The 20,264-nt window shown below is 41.2% G+C and overlaps 2 protein-coding genes across 2 annotated transcripts in view; both read right to left on the minus strand.

Annotated features, from left to right (window-relative positions):
* The window catches only part of LOC117505045 (gastrula zinc finger protein XlCGF57.1-like), a 58,407-nt gene that overhangs the window by 24,876 nt on the left and 13,267 nt on the right, over positions 1–20,264 (minus strand). Inside the window, exon 4 of the mRNA XM_034164577.1 lies at positions 9,216–9,780. Coding sequence (XP_034020468.1) covers positions 9,242–9,780 — 539 coding nt within the window. The 3' untranslated portion in view covers positions 9,216–9,241. Of the gene's footprint in view, positions 9,781–20,264 lie in introns of the transcript that reaches the window.
* On the minus strand, positions 8,234–9,248 carry LOC117505049 (gastrula zinc finger protein XlCGF8.2DB-like). The gene has a single exon (XM_034164581.1). It carries the CDS (start codon positions 9,216–9,218, stop codon positions 8,433–8,435), a length of 786 nt encoding a protein of 261 aa, XP_034020472.1. The 5' UTR covers positions 9,219–9,248; the 3' UTR covers positions 8,234–8,432.

Here is a 20,264-nt window from a genome sequence, read left to right on the forward strand (position 1 = left end):
AGTCCCGAACTCCCAGGTGGCCACTGCCTCCGCGTGTCGGACCTGGTACTGCTGGCGAGGGAAAAAGAACAGTTAGATGGGGGCGCGTTTGCACCCAGAACTCCGAACGGCAGGAAAGGTACCTCCACCTCTCGTTGGAACAGTAACCAATAACTAGCTCAGTCAATACTGTGTACTCAGTAGGCTTTGATACGTCACCTCTCTGGTAGAAACGATATCTCGGCAATGAGGTGGAGATGCCGTCCTGCTGATATACCCGACTGATGATTGCTGTCAGCTGTCTCAGGTGATGGGTGACAGCTGTCACCTTGGCTGCTCCTGTGAGGCGGCGGCGCCCTCTGGTGGTGGCGGGCCAGCAGTACCTCCTCTTCAGCGGCCCACACAACAAGACCATGACCTTTGCACTCTGTTACTCACACAGAGCTCTGACTGATGTGGACTATAGTTTCAGCGAATGTGAGACAGACTTGTGGGTTCTTTGTCATTCAGATGATCAAAAATAAATAAAATCTGAAGCCAATCTGGTTGTAATAAAAATCAGATTTGTGCTAGAACATTTGGTGGAAGAACCTGCCTGAAAGGCCTTCAATTCACATGTCCACAGAAACCTCCCCCCACATCTCAAGCGAGGTCAGGGACATGGAAGTGGTGTGGTCCATGTTCAAGGCCTCCCATGTTGAGACCGCTGAGTTCCTGCCAACATCAAGGCAGACCATAGTTGTGAGGAAATAGCTGAGCCAAAAGGCGAGACTCTCGATTTACCAGTCAATTTACGCTCCTATCCTCAACTATGATCATGAACTATGGGTAATGATTGAAAGAACAAGGTGTGAAAATGAGATTCCTATGTTGGGTATCTGGGCTTACTCTCTGGGACAGGGTGAGAACCTCGACTATGTAGAAAGGACTTGGCGTTGAGCCACTGCTTCTTCACACTGAAAGTAGCCATCTGATGTGGTTCTGGCATCTACTGAGGAAACCCCCAGGTCTTCTCCCTAGGGAGGTCTTCCAGGTACGTCCAAATGGTAGGATGCCCAGGAAGACCCAGGACACGCTGGAGGGATTATAGTTCTTAGCTGGCTTGGGAACACCTCTGGATCCCCCAGGAAGAGTTAGAGGATGTAGCCAAGGATAGGGAAGTGTGGGAGTCGCTGCTTGGTCTACTGCCACCGCAACCAAGACCTGGAAAACCAGCAGAAAATGAATGAAGGAAGGATTTTGGTTGGCAATCTGAACAAGTCCTGAGTGATATCAGCCTCCCCCAGTCCATGAAGCTGCTTTCCCTCCTGTTCCTCTTTAATGGTTGGAGGTCCTGAGCCCTTCTGGTACAAACTCTGATTGCATTCCTGCTGCTCAGGGAGAACTTCTTCTTTACTCACCAACAGCTGCTGCATGTCTGCATGGAAGAATTTAAAAGAATAAAATGAAGAACAACATTCGTTATCATAAAGATAAAGCATGTGAGTAACGCGACTGCAGCATGTTATCATACTACAGAATTAAATTAAGGTCTGGGAGTAGGTGTTGCTGCTTTATGTTGCGGCTTCCACAACAGTAAGGAATGTGTTGGATTCTGGTTGTTAACAAACCAGCAAAGCCACCACTCCATCATTACCTGTAAAAAGTAGCCATTTAAGTGATACTTGGGCATGTCTTTTGCCATTTCCAGTTACTGGAGTCCTCAACACTGAGTTGTCCGCACTGTGGAACATGACCAGACAAAATGCTCCAGATGACCAAAGTGTCATAACTGATGTTACGTCACAAATTAAGTCATCCTCCTCAATGGAGTCTCCCTAAGTAACCATTTATTTCACACGTCAAACAGTGGTGCAGAAGGAACCTCCAAAGACCATCATAAAACAGTTTGGCTGATGTCATGTGAACGATGACCTAACCTGGTCCCTGCGTACTTCCTTCCTCATTAAAAAAGCCGACCACAACATTTGCATTTTTTGAGGCGAATGAAAAAGGCTCACTTCAGTCCATCAGTCCTCACCACCTTCTACAGTGGAACCATCAAAAGTGTGTTAACAAGCAGCAAGTCTTTGGCATGAGAGTAGCAGTGCCTCAGAGAAAAGCTCCCAGAGCATCACTTTTTACTCAAATTGGAGTAACTTTAACTTATGACCCCTGTACAAACTGAAACATATCTTTGTCATCATTGTTTTCCGTTTTTACCCCATAACTCCAGAACATTCAGTCATAGATAGTCCAAACTATACCTTTTTGGAATCGTTATAATCAGACAAATAATGTGGTATAATTTTCAACATGATTGGAGCATTTTTAAATTTTGACCCCTTTGTAATTCTTTATTTACCCCTGTAGCTCAGAGGCCAACTCCAGGATGGCTCCATATCTGAAAATAAACAGTTAATTTAGAATATGTGTGCCAGATTCCATGCTTTTATCACAAAATGAACCATTTTTTATGGAAATTTTAGCTAAACTGCACCACTAACTTACTATATAGTTATGGTGATTATAACGGCATCCACAACCTAAACTGAAACCAGCTCTCACTCCTTTGTCAAACCATGTTGTTATTGAAGATTCATCAGTCATCAGTTACGTTTGTTCCAGTTGAGATACCAAACTTTATGTTGTGTTTACACATAACAATGGCACGAATGCCACGAAGTATATGAGGTCTGTGATAAAAGTAACGGACCTTATTTTTTTTTTCAAAAACCATATGGATTTGAATCACGTGTGATTACATCAGACATGCTTGAACCCTCGTGGGCATGCGAGAGTTTTTTCACGCCTGTCGGTTACGTCATTCGCCTGTGGGCAGTCTTTGAGTGAGGAGTCGCCCACCCTCTCGTCGTTTTTTTCATTGTTTAGGAATGGCTCAGAGACTGCTGCTTTGTTTGATCAAAATTTTTTCAAAACTGTAAGGCACAACTGAGTGGACACCATTCGATAAATAAATAAATAGCTGATGAGAGATTTTGGTCTGGTAGTGTCGCCGTAAGGACGGCCCACGGTGCCTGACGGCGATCTGCGCTTCGAGGCGGCAGCGTCTTGCCGTTTCAAGTTGAAAACTTCCACATTTCAGGCTCTGTTGACCCAGTAAGTCGTCAGAGAACAGAGAAATTTCAGAAGAAGTCGGCATGAGGAGTTTATTCGGACATTCCATTGTTAACGGACATTTTGTAATGAAAGAACGTGCGGGCAGAGTCGCATGTCGGGCCGGACCCGACTGCGGGGGGGTCGCGACAGGAAAAACACCTCCGTTGGAAACCTTAACGGGCAAGTTGGAACATGCCCAAGCTGTTAAACAATTTCTCAGTTACTCACTTGTTGAAAGCCATCAAAAACCGCCTGAATTTTACAAATGGTTTTCAACACGGAGGTGTTTTTCCTGTCGCGGCACGCACAGATTTGCCGAGTCGTCACAGAAACGACTGCGAATTTGCGCGCATGTCTTTCATTAAAAAATGTCCTTAAACAGTGGAATGTCCGCATAAAGTCCTCATGCCTGTTATGTGTCGGACGCAGCCCGGAGAACCGACCAGCGTTTGAAGGACCCAGTATAAAATAAGCAGAGCACGGTACAAAGGATAACAGAGTTTAATAAACATAACAGTGATGTGATAAATATAACAAAAGAGTGCGCGGTCTGGCGTGGTGGATTACGGTACGCTCCCAGCAGCACTAATGGTCCGGAGCCAGAACCAGTTCGGACCCAAGGACCCCGCCGACACCCCCCAGGTGGCCGCGACAAACCGAGTCTGTGAATGAAGAAATCATCATGTGAGTCCACACTCCACACACAGAGAGACCGCTCAAAGGTGTACAAACAGCAAACACTTCCTGGCTTAATTACTAATCAGCTTCCCACCCTGCAGGCATGGAACACCCTGTTCACAAACTCACTGCAGTGGAAGCTGATTAAAATGACTAACATAACAGCTCAATATAATAAGGTGTGAGGGACACCACATTTACTGACTGTACAAATGTTAGTCACAAAACCTGACGTACCTCAGGAAGTGTGCTGATGAGCGTGAGACCTCACCCTCTCCTCTTTCACAGACCATGCATCAAACCTGGACGTTCTCTGCATCCACTGATGATGAGATGGCTCTCGAGACGACGATCTCACCCGTCTGGTCACAAGGTCGAGTCTCTGGCAAATACACACTGTGTACTCCAGACTTAAATGCCACCATGTTCCAATCCGTGTAGATGCACCACAGCTGTGAGTCCTGACAAGCCGCACCTGATCAGCCTCAGGTGATCAGGGTAAGGTCCTGGTAACTCAGCCACACAGCCACTCAGTCCCAAATGCGCACCACCTGGAAGGAAAACCAAAAGACAGAAACAGAAGACCAACAAAAGCCAGCCAGGCACGCCAGCCACAACAATGCCGGCCTCTTCTGAATCTTCTCTGTTCTCTCACGACGTCCTGGGTGAATTAAGCCTTAAATTAGGATGTTTTCAGGTCGAAACAGGCCAACGATGGCGCCTGGAAGCGCTGCGCGACGTCCCGCTCCGTGGGAAGTCCTTACAGCGACAGAAACACCCCATAATCTCTCATCAGCCGTTAACTTTTCACCAAAAACCAGCTTAATTTCTCCAATAGTGTCCACTTGGATATCCCTCACAAGTCCAGAAAAAATGTTGATAAAGCAACGCGCGCCGTCTGCAGCGGCTATTCAAAGAGATTCCGACGGACGGGGTGGAGCACTCCTCACTCAAGGCCTGCCCACAGGCGAATGACGTCACCGACACGCGTGAAAAAACTCACGCATGCGCACGAGGGTTCGTAAAAACATATGAATCAAATCCATTTATTTTTTGAAAAAAAATAAAAAGGACCGCTTTTTTCATCACAGACCTCGTATATTCTTGGTCGCTGATCACGAATGTGATGATTCGGGGCAGAGGCATCAGGAACTGCTGCAACCTCTTACCACGTGTTACAATTAAGGGCACATGTTGCTAGAGAATTATCAGGAACCATTACGCACGGTCAAAAATGATGTTCCGCGTTGTTGCGTGGTATTGCACGTAACAGCGCATCGTTAAGTTCTGTTACATTGTGAATGAGGTGAATTGTCTCCACACACACCCATATCCAACTGTCAATTGCTGAACAATTCAGATCACTCCAGTTTTTCCTCATCAGCCATAGCAGATGAACTTTGTGACTGCATGCTTAGTTGGGCTCTGTGCCAGTCCATGGCACAGAGAGGTGGAGGAGACTGAGAGCTAGAAGTGTGGCTTCACATGGCTCTCATCTCGCTCATTTTCCCAAATATCAGGAACAACAGCAGCAGGTGGAACACCTGCAGGAGTGCGCTGAGGAGCACTGGAACTAGACTTTTAGCCAACTTGGCGTCACCGTCCTTCTTCAGCATACTGCAGCAATGAAACTGGATGCCGTGCAGTAGGGTTTAATTGTGTGCATGTCAGAGAACACTGTCACGCTCTACTAAGGATCACCACGAATCAAGACTGATCAACACGCTCAGTTGCGACCTCCACGACATGAGGCGAAATGGTGGTTCATGACATTCGTGGAAGATTTTTTGACAGTCAAAAACATGCTCCACGAAAATCACGAATATCCAGTTCGTTGTCATTTTTGTGGCTCAAAAGCGATTTCAGAAACATGTTAGAGGTTTACAAAGTGAAGTTGAATCTATTTCTGAGAGTTTTCAAATTTTCCAGCTAAACTTCGGTAGCTAACAAGAAACCGATCTTCTTTTTGCTCCTGGCAGGAGGAAGGTGGATTACTGCCACCTGTTGGCTGGCGTCGGGATAGAAAACTAACACCAGCTCGCCCTGGATGCAGTCAAATCATGACACAGGTTTGTCCAATTACTTTATGAGACACCAAAACCCAAATCTTTTTTGACAGAACACGTTCTGCAGTTTATTGACTTTGATATCAGGTAGTGTCCATGTCTGCTGTTTATTCCAACATGAGCAGCTGCTGCTTTCACAGAATTTACTGGAGTCTGACTGGAATTTGTTCATCTCTTTGACTTGAATATTTGTTTTAACTATTTACTGCTATCCTGGCAGTGAACTTTCCAAAATTAATTACTATGATAACAATAAATTCAACAATAAATTAAAATTCGTATATCCAAAATTGTGGACTTAACCACAGTTAATTTATATGAAACAAAACATCATAAAACCAAAAGATTGCCTAATCAAAATTGATTGGTTGAGAGAGCAGACCCTGAAGGTTTCTATTTTTTCTGTGTTGTTTCAAATCTCTCTATTGTCAGTTTATTTACATTTATTATTTGTACTGTATGTATTGTATTCTCCACTGGAGGATCTCATGGTTCAGTGGTTGGACCCATCTTCTCAACAGATTCCCCCTACCATGTAAATAAGGTCTAAGATATATTCAGTGACTTGAAAACGTTCATGTATTCATCCCGACTTGTCTAAAGAAAACTGTGAATAAAACCGCTGATTTGTGTGTATTCTACCAGAGGGGGCCATTACTTATGCAACCAATCAACTTGACTTTGATATTTTCATTTAATTTATATAAAGTTGTACCAATTTGCTTTCGAGTTTAAGGAGGTCAATTTTAGAAATTTTAATATACAGAAGCCTGAATTACTTTTTGTTTGAAATGGCCTGGCCAGGGTGGTGCAGAATGGCCATCACACATTTTACATATTACTGTAACTGCATTTGCATGAAGAGAAATATTTTAATAATTGAATGGCATTGGCTGTTTTGTTTTAAATTCTCACCTTATTTTTCTTTTCAACATCACGTAAGGCTTGACTTGCTCTTAAAACCATCTGTACACATGGCCTGAAGTACATTCTTTTAAGAATTCCATTTTATGTCTGGCAAAAGTTGCATGAGTAAGGGCACCAACACACACGTGGATCGATACCTGATCTGCTATGGTGACCCGAAGCTAAATAGAAGCCAAAAGAAAGTGAGAGAGGAAAAAACTGCCTTTATAAAAGAAAAACCCCATTGATGTTTTGTACAAAACTTTTATTACATTCAGACAAAAACTCTACATCTTGTATGAATTATTAACATGGAAAAGATGACAACATACGAGGGCTGTCAATAAAGTATAGGTCCTTTTTATTTTTTTCAAAAACTATATGGATTTCATTCATATGTTTTTACGTCAGACATGCTTGAACCCTCGTGCGCATGCGTGAGTTTTTCCACGCCTGTCGGTGATGTCATTCGCCTGTGAGCACTCCTTGTGGGAGGAGTCGTCCAGCCCCTCGTCGGAATTCCTTTGTCTGAGAAGTTGCTGAGAGACTGGCGCTTTGTTTGATCAAAATGTTTTCTAAACCTGTGAGACACATCGAAGTGGACACGGTTCGAAAAATTAAGCTGGTTTTCGGTGAAAATTTTAACGGCTGATGAGAGATTTTGAGGTGATACTGTCGCTTTAAGGACTTCCCATGGTGTGAGACGTCGTGCAGCGCTCCGAGGCGCCGTCGTCAGCCTGTTTCAAGCTGAAAACCTCCACATTTCAGGCTCTATTGATCCAGGACGTCGTGAGAGAACAGAGAAGTTTCAGAAGAAGTCGGTTTCAGCATTTTATCCGGATATTCCACTGTTAAAGGAGATTTTTTTAATGAAAGACGTGCGGATGGGTCTGCGCGTCGGGACACCTCCGTGTTGATAACCATTTGTAAAATCCAGGCGGCTTTTGATGGCTTTCAGTGGAGTGAGTATATGAGAAATTGATTAACAGCTGGACATGTTCCAACTTGTCCTTAAGGCTTCCAACGGAGGTGTTTTTCCTGTGGCGGAATCCGTCCGCACGTCTTTCATTAAAAAAAATCTCCTTTAACAGTGGAATATCCGGATAAAATGCTGAAACCGACTTCTTCTGAAACTTCTCTGTTCTCTCACGACGTCCTGGATCAATAGAGCCTGAAATGTGGAGGTTTTCAGCTTGAAAAAGCGCCAGTCTCTCAGCAACTTCTCAGACAAAGGAATTCCGACGAGGGGCTGGACGACTCCTCCCACAAGGAGTGCTCACAGGCGAATGACGTCACCGACAGGCGTGGAAAAACTCACGCATGCGCACGAGGGTTCAAGCATGTCTGACGTAAAAACATATGAATGAAATCCATATAGTTTTTGAAAAAAATAAAAAGGACCTATACTTTATTGACAGACCTTGTATACACTAAGGCACACCATAGTCGTGTGTGGTGGTGTTACATATGTAGATTAAGAGCCAAATTGTATCGCTCTTTTTGGGCTTCTTCCTTTATTCTTTGTATTTCTTCTGCTGTCAAATATTTTGTGATTTGACAGGCAATCAATTGTAGTTTTGCAGTTGTGGTGGCTTCTTTCTTTTTCGTTGGTAAATCCACTTCTTTTATCCGCTCCTCAAATACTGCCTTTTTTCCCCTGCCCCACTTCTCATGCTTTGAGTAAGCGAAGCAGTAAAACATCTTTTAGCAAAAGATTTTCGCTCCTGTATGTTTTTTCATGTGCCTGTTCAGCTCGCCTTTCTCTCTAAAACTTTTACCACACTCAGAACATACAAATGGTTTTTCTCCTGTATGAATTCTCCTGTGACTAATCAGACTGTTCTTTTGTCCAAATCTTTTACCGCATTCAGGACACACAAATGTTTTCTCTCCTGTGTGAATTCTCATGTGTCTGTTCAAATTATTCTTTTGTCCAAATCTTTTACCACATTCAGAACAGCCAAATGTTTTCTCTCCTGTATGAATTCTTCTGTGTTTCATCAGACTGCCCTTATGCCCAAATCCTCTGCCACATGCAGAACACCCAAATGGTTTTTGTCCTGTGTGCGTTCTCATGTGTGTGATCATATTACCCTTCTCTCTAAATGTTTTCCCACACTCAGGACATGCAAATGGTTTCTCTCCCGTATGAATTCTCATGTGTCTGAGCAAACTGGCCTTATGTCCAAATACTCGACCACAATCAGAACAGCCAAATGGTTTCTGTCCCGTATGAGTTTTCATATGTGTGACCAGATTGCCCTTCTGTCTAAATTGTTTACCACATTCAGAACACACAAATGGTTTCTCTCCTGTATGAATTCTCACATGATCAATCAGATTGCTCTTTCGACCAAATCTTTTGTAACACTCAAAACAGCCAAGTGGTTTCTTTCCTTTATGAATTTTCCTGTGCATCTTTAGCTGGCTTTTCTGTTCAAATCTTACACCACACTCAGGACAGCAAAATGGTTTTCCACTTTTTTGCATTCCTGTGTGTTGTTTTGAATACTTCAAATGACCACATGCTTTACCACGCCGAGAGGAATTTGATTTCCTCTTAGTAACTTTGCATCTGCTATGACTACCGGAAACATTATCATGTGTCTGACTGTTAAACTTGAACAAAGGTCGGTGGTTTGTTTCCGATCATGACTATCATCAGTCTCTGTTTCAGAACTGTCTGAACTCCTAACATTGGTGTCTGGTTGTAAATGACTACATCGACCTGAGTTGCTGGCTGGTTCTAGTCCTCCATCGTCCTCTCCATCAGCTTGTGCTGTCAGTATTCTGACACTTGAGCTGCTGGCTACAGACTCTGTCTCTGTGCTGTCATCACTGTGACTTTGTTGACCCTGTGATGTCTGCGGTTTTTCATCATCATTTTCATTCTTTAGAGGGACATCAGTCACCTCCAGCTCGTGAGGCTGCTGTCCCTGATGCTTGATCCAGAATTCTTCTTGTTCCTCTTTAAAGTCCTCCTCGTCAGCACTCAGATTCCACTCCTGTTGCTCGGGGATAATTTCGTCTTTAACCGATGACTGCTGCACATCTGCAAAGAATCAATTAAATTGGTAACATTTAAAACAGCATTCATAAAATAAAGACAAAGCTGCAGAGTGATGAGTGTGACCTGACTACAGTGATTTATTACACTGACGGAACTGATTGTATGTTCCTCACAACTGTTTGTTGTGAGGAACAGGTGTTATGCAATTCACCTGTGTGCAAACCGTTAAGGGTTGGCCGTACGGATCAGCTGTGATCCAGTGCAACACATTTGGAAATGGAGGACTGGTTTCTATTGTAGAGGGCACGACACTCTACAACCTTAACCACGATAAGTGCTATTAAATCTAAAGGCCCGGTCACACGGCACACGACGTTTGCTGAATGAAGGAAAAAAGTCACAAAGCCACAAATCAGTGAGAAAAAGTGGACGAATGAGTCGGCACGTCTCCCATCACCGAAAAGCTTGCGAGTGCAGAGCGCATAAAAGACCAAAACAAAACCGAAACTAACAAATGAAAAACAAAGCAAATGGCGACCTTGACGCTGTGATCATTTTTGCAGCAAGTATGTGTTCTCCACAGCCACCAGCAGTTGCGTTGTCTTGACAACAGGTTTGAACGTGTGCGTGCACATGCACGTTGGACCCAGAGACAGCATGCAAACGTGCATAAATAGTTAAAGTAGTTGATAAAACATTCTTGCCGCTATCGCTATTGTTTCTGTATGAAAACGTTGCTTTTCGTCCCACACATGGACGAGTCACGTTCAGCTCATTGGATCTTTAGCTATTGATTCGTTCAGATATCATCAAGGATATCGTGCAAGACGTCGGACTTGGGGGGTTGGACAAAGTTGGAGGACAATCAAAAGGAACGCTGACGGTACGGGAACTATGCAAACGATGAGGAACCATCAAGACAGAAAGCAAAACAGAATACGGATGAATTGAGGTTGTCCTCAGAATTCGTTCACATTTTTCAACAGTTTGAAAATTCTGAGAAAGCGCCAGCTACAGAAACGACGCTGGACGACGGTTAAATGATGTCTCCGAAAGTCAGCGTGAGTCCAGATTTCTTGTTTCTTTTTGGCTTTGGTGTCCTTCATTAGTGCCGCGTGACAGAGGCTTAACTTCAGTACAATTTTTCCCTTAATACGACACAACCCCACAGAACTGAAATGAGTAATCACAGCAGAGTGCAGTCTGAGTACCTGTCACATTCTCTGACTACTGCTCGTTTCTGAAGACACTTCATCTGCATTAAATCAGTCCACTCAGAGAAACACATTCCATACTCAGTTGGAGCATAAACAATTTGGGGCTAGTGGTGAGGTGAGGTGAGAGAGACAGGAAGAAAGAATAAAAAAGAAAGAAAGAAAGTTTGAGACTAGATCTTTGAGATGTGTAGAGGATCTGTCATATGTTAAAAAATGCATGGGAAAATTACTGAAACTAGTGCATTGCCTGTGGGGATCCATGGGCTCTAGATTGGGTCGTGTTTACAAAATAGGTACCTGACATCTTTCAATGGTGATAATAAATTATGATTTGGAATGTCGTTTGAGTCCAGAATGTAATGATCAATTTCCATTGTTCACGTTTGTTATATAATATCCACAATTTCTCCAAAAATATTAGCCCTATCAACGGTCTACTTTGGTGGCGTTCATCCTTGACCCAAAATACATAAGCAAACCAAATTACACGTGTCAGCTCTCCCCAGTATTTCCGTGATCAAAGCCATACGCATGCATGCATGCATACACGTACACTTGGCTTTTAATATATAGTTGATTTACCGCCCTCTGGTGGAATGGCGTGTGAGTCCAGAATATAATTATCAATGTCCAGTGTTCACTGTTGTTACCTAATAGTCATAATTTCTACAAAAATATTAGGCCAATCAACTATCCCTTTTGTGTCGTTCATTCTTGACCCAAAATACATAAGCATACCAAACAGCAAATGTCAGGTCTCCCCAGTTTCTCTGTGACTGAAGCCATACACACATACGCCCACATACACGTACACAGAGGCCACTTGGCTTTGAATATATAGATGTTTAAAAACAATGTTCCTCAAAGAAAGCTTGAAAGGGATTTGCACATTTCTCTCTCTGCAGTCCGTAATATCATCAAATGATTCAAGGAATCTGGAGGAACTTCAGTGCATAAAGGACAAAGGCGCAAGCCAAAACGTAACCCCCATGATTTTTGATCCCTCAGACAGCAATGCATCAACAACAGACATTCATCAATAGCTGACATAACCACATGGCTATTACTTTAGAAAATCTTCATCAACCACTGCAATACAGCATTACATTCACAAATACCACACAAATATCACCAAAGTTCCTTAATCCCGAAGTTGGCATGGGAGCACGCTGACATAGCAGTGTGTGTGTGTGTGTGTGTGTTTGTGTGTGAGAGAGAAATCGGTGAATGAGAGGAATCACTGTAAAGTTTTTGTGTATCAGTTCCAGATGAAAAGCACCATAGAAATGGAGTTCATTTACCTTTTTTATGACTTAAAAGACTTTTACTGTGCAAAAAAAGTAAGTGAAGTTAACCTTGTTCAAAAACGTCATCTATTTCTTTGCACTCTGAGGCAGGCTCCTTGCAACAAGGCAAGCAAACCAACCAACTGCCTTGAGCTTGGAACTGGCCTGGGGCCCCCAGACAACCACTGATTATGAATTTTATGGAACAACAAACTGTGTGAGCGCCCCTTTAAATTCTGTGACAGTCAATGCAGGAAAGTGCAACGACACTGTTACCAGAATCCCCCTCAAGGAGGCCCCTCCCACTAGTTGCTGACAGTAACTAGCCAGCCAGGTCTGTGATTCCAGCAGCTGGTAAAAAATAAAACTTCAGCAATCATGAACCAGAGCTATCTCTCAGGAAGCCAGAAAAGAGAGAAAGGAATCATTTAATTGGATAAATCAGGCCTATGTGTCTTATATAAATTCAGGTAGGCTAGCAACAAAATATAATGTTCATGTTAGCTACCTGCCTGGCAGTCAAGAGTAATGAAATAGAACAGTCAGTGCAACTTTTTTTTCAAAGGGGCTGATAATATGGCTACACACTGTAATATGCTATTAACAGGATAAGGAAAAAGAAGATCTGTTCCAGATTGACTGTTTATCATATTTAATGACAACATGTCATAATCATGACATGACTCTGCAACAGCCTAACATTCACAACTTTGGTTTTAATGCAGGTGGCATAGCTTCTCTGCTATGCTAGCTATTCTACCGTGATAATCTATACCAAATAGGAGTTAGGAATAACCTACAATAATTCCGTGCATCATATCACCAAACTGAAAGATTTATGTCTAGTAGTATCTACAGTTGTTTGCAAAAGTATTCAGCCCCTTGGTATTTCACACATTTTAATTTGTTTATGGCATTTCAAATATAAAAAGTAAACCAGGCTTCTCAATATAAACATTTCTAAAATTATCTTCCTTAAACTCAAACTGAAAGTAAATCTCTACAACTTCTCTACAACTAATTAAAAATACCCTTTTTGGCATAATACCTGTAAATAATCAGCTTTATTGCCAGTTTTCTTCAGACAAGTCAGGGGATGGATACATGAACATTTTCAAGTCACTGAATATGTCTTGGACTTTATCTACATCAGTTATGAAGAAATACAAACAGTATGACACAGAAGTTTTAGGGTTCTGTGGTAGTGACTGGAGAATGTGCACAGTGCATGTTTTGCATTTTGTGTCCCCGGTTATGATGAAGTGGTACAGAGGAGGGTTTTCTTAAAAAGAAGACCTGAAAGTTCAACTACAATCTGCCAGAAGGGACATCTGAGATGCAAGCCTAGATTCGATGTTTTCGTGAAAGAAGACCCTTCTCTATATCACTTCATCATGAAGCTGTATAACTGGAGATACAAAACGTAGAATTTGCACTGTGCTCAATTTATCCAATCACAGCCAGCCACAGAAGCCTAAAAGTTCTTCTAGGTTATGTGGGTGTCTTGGTGGCTTTCCTCACTCTTCTCCTTCTTGCACAGTCACTCAGTTTTTGAGAACTTTCTACTCCACACAGATTTACCATAGAGTGCCATACTGTTTGTATTTCTTCATAACATGTAAATTAAGTTCAAGACATATTCAGTGATTTGGAAATGTTCATGTATCCATCCCCCAACTTGTCTGAAGAAAACTGGCAATTAAACTGATTATTTACAGGTATTATCCCAACGCGGCCCATTACTTATGCAACCCATCATCTTGGCTTTTATATTTTTGATTAATTTCTATCAAGTTGTAGAGACTGTTTTCAGTCTGAGTCTAAGGAAGATAATTGCAGAAATTTTTATATTGAGAAGCCTGATTTACTTTTTGTATTTGAAACGCCATAAACAAATTAAAATGTGTGAAATACCAAGGGGCTGAATACTTTTGCAAGCCACTGTATACACAACAGCTGTTCACTGTCTTTTAAGCATCAGGTGCGTCTGTCTGTCTAATTCTCAAACAGCAGAATGCTTAAATCTGCTATGTTAAACTACAAGTAGTAAGTCTGTGTAGGAAACAGAATTAGCTTGGGGTGTTTTTAAGCATTGGTAGTTGTGAAAGCAACTGGATTCCTTCTAAATATCAAAATAAAAAATAAATATGGTAACACTAACTTTCACCCTATCTTTTCTTTCTCCTTTAAGGTGCTTTACTTAAATTTGTAAGCCCTCTTCCTAAAGATGCCTCCACTGATGAAGGTAAAGTGACTTTCTCTCACTGAGCTGTTAATAGTGACGTCTTTCAATATGCTACCATTGTTATAAAATGGGCATATATATTTTCGCTCTACATTTCACTGGACATTTCAGATTTTTGAATATGGGGCCATCCTAATGTCGATGTGATGCACTCTGTACATGAAAAATATGAGCTACGTAGACTCAATTATTTTCCCAGCTGCACCATCAACTTCACCTCGCATTCATGAAGAAGAAAACATGGGAGAGACTGCATCCAGTGTAGGGCTGCCACAACTAGTCGACTAGTCACGACAGCGTCGATTAATGAAACCGTCGACAACTAATTTATTAGTCGATGAGTCGTTTATTTTATTTAAGTCTTTGTTTTTCTCTCAATTCATAGTTTTACGCAGTGAGCCGTCCTGCCGTCATTTGGACGTTCAAATTTGAACAAGACGGCCGATTAAAACAGTGGCCGTCTTGTTCAAAGCCGTTTAAAATGCGCAGGAGGCGGTGTGTGTGCGGGCGTGTGTGTGTGCAGAGTCAACTCGCTTTAGATGGCAAACGGAGGCATGAGACATTACATTCTGCTGAGAACCATCAGTGCACGTGACACAGCGAGTGCAGAGCAGAGAGAGAGGATTTTAACCAGAGTGAACATGTAAAAAAAACTAAAAAACAAAAGTGGAACTGCCTTTACTTTTCTCTGCTCTTTTTCTACCTGTGTTTTTCTGATGGCACCGTCCTGTTCACACCATGTGCGCATCGTATACTGAATTTATGAGATCGTGAGATGAAATAAACCGTCAAATATCCTTAAAACATCCTTAAAAAATGAGAATATATAAATGAACTGAGGAAAAATTACGCATTCACGGGTTAAAAAAACCCTGCTGTGGAGAAGCTGATGTTCAGAGGCACAGATCACAAAAAGCAGGTGAGAACTCTGAAATTTAACAGCTGTTATTTTCCAAAGGTATTTATTTGTTCAATCTTAAGCTTAATGTAGTGTTCAAGCACAAAACGTGACTGATGAGGAGAAAAAAAACGACTTTTAAAAATGACTTCATCACACTAAAATGAACTGGAGTCAGAATAAAAATACAAGCTGCTGATTTTTGTTATTTTTAAAAGTTATTCTAAGCTGCAGCTATATGTTTTAATTATTTCAAAGTGAGTTACCTCTTATTTTATTCTGGTTAATTTCTACAAAAAATAGTGGGAGTCAAATCAGCCTGCATTGTTCTGTTCAGTTTATATCAAGGTTTTCCTGCACATCTGTGTATTTTTTTTCCTTCTTTATATGAGTTTGGTGTTTACATTTGCTCCACAAAGTTTTAAAACACAATAAAATGTTCACACTTTTCTTTATAGCAGTTCTGTAATTTCAGAAATGCAGCAGAAACAACCACAAATCAGAAAAAGTTGGGACTATAAGTAAAATGAAGACAAAAATAAAAATGTTGCACTATTCCCAGTTTCTCCACTCACAACAGTCAAAAGTTCTTCCAGAGTTGTTGCTTGGTGGCTTCCCTCACTTTTCTCCTTCCAGCATGGACATTCAGTTTTTGAGAACTGCCTACCTGACACAGATTTACTATAAAGTACCACACTGTTTGTATTTCTGAACGATTGCTGTAAATGAAGTCTAAGAAATAGTCACTGATTTGGAAATGTTCTTGTTTTCATCCCGACGTTTCTTGAAAAATGCTGCAGGCCTTAATTTAGGAAATTATGTATGATCTGACTAGTCAACTAATCGCAAAAATAATCACTGACTAGTCGACTATCAAAATAGTCGTTTGTGGCAGCCCTAATCCAGTGGTCCCATGGCTTTCACACAACATGAGTCTACACCATTTCTCAGCACCTCTACAGCACAAAGTACCACACGCTCTGTAAATATAGCTGATGACCCTGCAGAGTGGCCAAGAGTCCTAACTGATAGTGTGCACTGTCAAATTGTTAGAAAAGGACCCACGCAAATCACAGATATCAAATTCCCCCAAAATTCTGAAAATCCACCACGAAGATTCACAAGAGAATTACAGAAGAACCATGAAAAATGGTGAGAAAATTCATTGATCATGGCTAATATATTCCATGAGCACAGACTCAGTGTTGTGTTTTCCTTGCGCTGTTTTTGGGAAGCATGACAACGCCTTAAGCAACTGTGGCTTCCGTACATGGAGGAACCTAGATACTCACTTAAAAGAACAGTAATACTCAAAGGGGCATCTTGAAAATACAACAAACTGGCATGAACTGCAGAGGAGAATGCAAACCAAAGCAACTATAGATAAAAGACAGTAGGACTCGATACAGATCGAGACTGAGCACTTGAAAGGTGTCATAAGGAGAGTGGTTGCTGTTAAAGATTTTATATATTATCACTGTTAAACATTTGTACCTTTGTCTTCTTTCTGATGAAAATGTTATTGTGCTGCTTTGTACCTGTCTGTCTTTAAAATAACCCTGATAATGTACTTGTTATTCAACTTTGTCTTAAGTATGCTGAGGTCAGTCTGAACTGGGAGTGAAGATAGTATGCTGAGGTCAGTTTTGACTGTTGTGAATTTATGATGCAGAACAGATGATAAGTGCAACAGAAGAGCCTGCAAGAACGGGATGTGCTGACCTTTGATGATAAGATTAAAGGAAAGAAACTGTTTCTCCACGCAGCTGCACTTATTGACGCATGTGTTTGTTTTACTTGAAGAAACTTGTCATGCGCCATTCAAAATTAAATAATTGCACTAATTGGAGACAAGGTACGTGAAGAGATTGTGAGAAGAGTACACAGAGCAAAGTATTACTGTTATTATGGATTGCACTCCTGATATCAGCCATGAGGAACAGCTTTCCATTGTTTTGGGAATTGCCAATTACAAACCATCTGTGTCTATTACAGAATATCTTTTGAGGACACATCTGGTAAAGTCCTGCTTGACCAGCTGCAGAAATACCCTGAGCATATTTCTGATTGCCGTGGTCAATCCTATGACAACAGCAGCAATAAGATGGACCAAAAACAGGGCGTTCAGCCAAGAATTTTGCAATTGAATAAGAAAGCATTGTGCATTCCATGCAGTAGTCAAAAACACTTAATGTGGCTATGGCAGATACTGTCAAGTCCTCAGTGCTGTCCATCTCCTTCTTTGGTGTGTTGCAAAGACTTTACAACTTGTTCAGTTCTTCTGTGCAACGCTGGACAGTTGTAAGGGTACATCTAAAGCAGCTCACTTTAAACCCTTTATCAGCAACATGATGGGAGGCTCATGGAGAAGCAAAAATTTCTCTCTCTCATAAAAGCGGCACCGCATGTGGGTTAAGAGCAGTCTCTAATATTAATATCTTTAATATGATGCGAACGCACGAAGCTCGTTACTTTCACCCCTGAATAATTTATTCCCATCTTTAACTTAACTTCATAATGAAATTAATTAAGGATCAGATTATCTTGTGTTGTTGGCAGACACAGTGTGTTTAAATATGTTTCTCCTTGACAAACTGATGGTGTTATTTTCTATCTTGATAAAAATAATGACTTAAGTAGTCGGAATAGTATAAACAAAATTCATAACTCCAGGTAAACTCTTCACAATATCTGGACTGGGACAAAACAAATTCATTCAAGTCTATTATATAAATAGTCTGATCCTCCTCTGTATTCATTTTGACAAATGTTGGCTGTACAATTGTGGGACAGAGTTTGAATAAATGTAACACCACAGTAATAGCACAGAAAATGCAGATTTATTGTGAAACTCTCTTGAAAACATAGATCATGCACGTCGAGTTCTATTTATGCCTGGTTGTTAGACGCTAACCAAGGTAGCGGCACTCTGGCAACAGCCAGCGAATGAGTGGATCTCCCTGATCCTCCATCTAGTGATTAAATAGAAATCGATGTGTCCGACTGATAACGTGGACGTCTGACAGAAGCGAGATGATTAACAGCAGTGAAACCTCTGAAAGTATCTGTGTCTTTGACATCACTAACATGTATATGCTCATTAACAGCCACCAGCATTGATTTATTCCTGCAAAAAAATAACAACATTTGATCTGTAGCCTTACGGTAAACAGTATATCTTCCACCATCACACTAGTATCCGGAGGAACAATCTGATTTCCATGACGGCCTGACAGAGTTGATTCCTCCACATAACTAACTACCATTTAACACTTAATAAAATCATCCAAAATGAATAAAATTATTTTTTTTAATTGTCTGATTCCACAATGATGAATCTCAGAATCCAGAAGACTGTTAAAACATCCTCATGCTCCACTAGACTAGTCGGATTTTGGAGAATTCTAACACCACATGGCATGGCATGTTAAAAGTCAGCATACAGGCTTTCTTACACAATTTGGGTGTGCTGAATCCATTTCTGTTGTATGCCAAGCTGTATTTTGCACCCAAGAGCCTCAAAATGCAAAAAATCAAAATGGCCGCCACTAAAAGCTAAAACCTCACTGCATGGGCAAATATTTGAATATTTGAGCCCTTTAAAGTTCTGCAAATGGGTTTTTACACATGGCCTTTCATTTTAAAGATGTTGTATTCTTCTGTAGTGAACTCTAATTTGCATAAATCCAACTTTCGGGTACACTGTCTATCATTTCATCTTCACTTTGTACGCTGTCTGTGCCATAATGTCAGATCTCAGCTTTAAAGCTACGCGCACCATTTCTAGAAAACCATCATTGGTAGGCTGATAGGTGCACACTGGTGTGTCATCATCAATCTGTTCTTGAGACACAAGGTTGTATAATGGCAAATGTTCAAACTTGACAGGTACAAGCAGAGTTTGTTTCTTCATGATACTAATGCAGATGTAGTAATCCTTGATCTTTGGGACCAGTTTCTCTTTAAATGATGCCCTCCTACTTATATAGGAGGCAGGAATCTCAATTTCAGCTTTTTCTAGGGAACAGTACCTCTTCCATACTTCAGACAACTCTAAAACATGTCCTTTTTCTGCTGCCTCCTGCAGTTCAGCTACCAACCAGTGCATTGCTATGTCTGTCTGTGTTGATTGTTCGTTTGCCTTTGTGATGTCTCTTGTGAATTTAACATAGCAGTGTACATGGTATTTGTCCTCAGAAGCAATGAGGTTATTTACACTTGCAAGCCTTACGCACAAAGTAGGGTGATACTTTGAGGATTCCAATATACTTTCACTCATTTTGAAGGTGGTCACTGAGGAAAGCTTTCCTTTTAAAACCTACATCTTGGCAAAATATGCAGGCATCCCAATTTACAGCCTTAATGGAGCTTCTCAGTCGAGATGGAGGTCTACTGCTAGGTCCAGGTTCGTCATCGTCACTCTGATTACAAGTTGATGGCTCATCTGGTTTAGAGAGCCTTGATATATGTGACTTGCTTGTAAATGAGGAGTAACATGTCTTATGATATACTAGTGACTTGGTTGAAGGAGAAGCAAGCAACGACTGAAGTCTATCAATGGCACATCTGTTTTTAGTGTCTCTGAGTTTATTTCTAGAATGAGCTGCTTCTTTGAGTGATATAATTCCATGGTCTGTAGCAAATAATAGTTTTTCTTTTTTTACTTCTTGGCAAATTATACATTTTTTAAGATCTACTGGTCTCTCTCGTTTGAGGCTGTAGGCTGTCTCCATATTTCATTATGACATGATCCTGGAAAAAGAATTGTTTATTAGACAATATAAAGCACTGCACAGACAGTCTGATGTTGCATAAATCCAAGATGACCATCTATAATACACAAATTTGACAATGATATCTTGATATAAATGTTATAAAAT

This window comes from Thalassophryne amazonica, chromosome 23 (assembly GCF_902500255.1).
Source record: "Thalassophryne amazonica chromosome 23, fThaAma1.1, whole genome shotgun sequence".
NCBI lineage: Eukaryota > Metazoa > Chordata > Actinopteri > Batrachoidiformes > Batrachoididae > Thalassophryne > Thalassophryne amazonica.

Bases quoted from the DNA above. Each gene is read 5' to 3' on its own strand.
- LOC117505049 (XM_034164581.1), bottom strand. From the start codon at position 9,218: ATGCAAAAAAGTGGAAAACCATTTTGCTGTCCTGAGTGTGGTGTAAGA.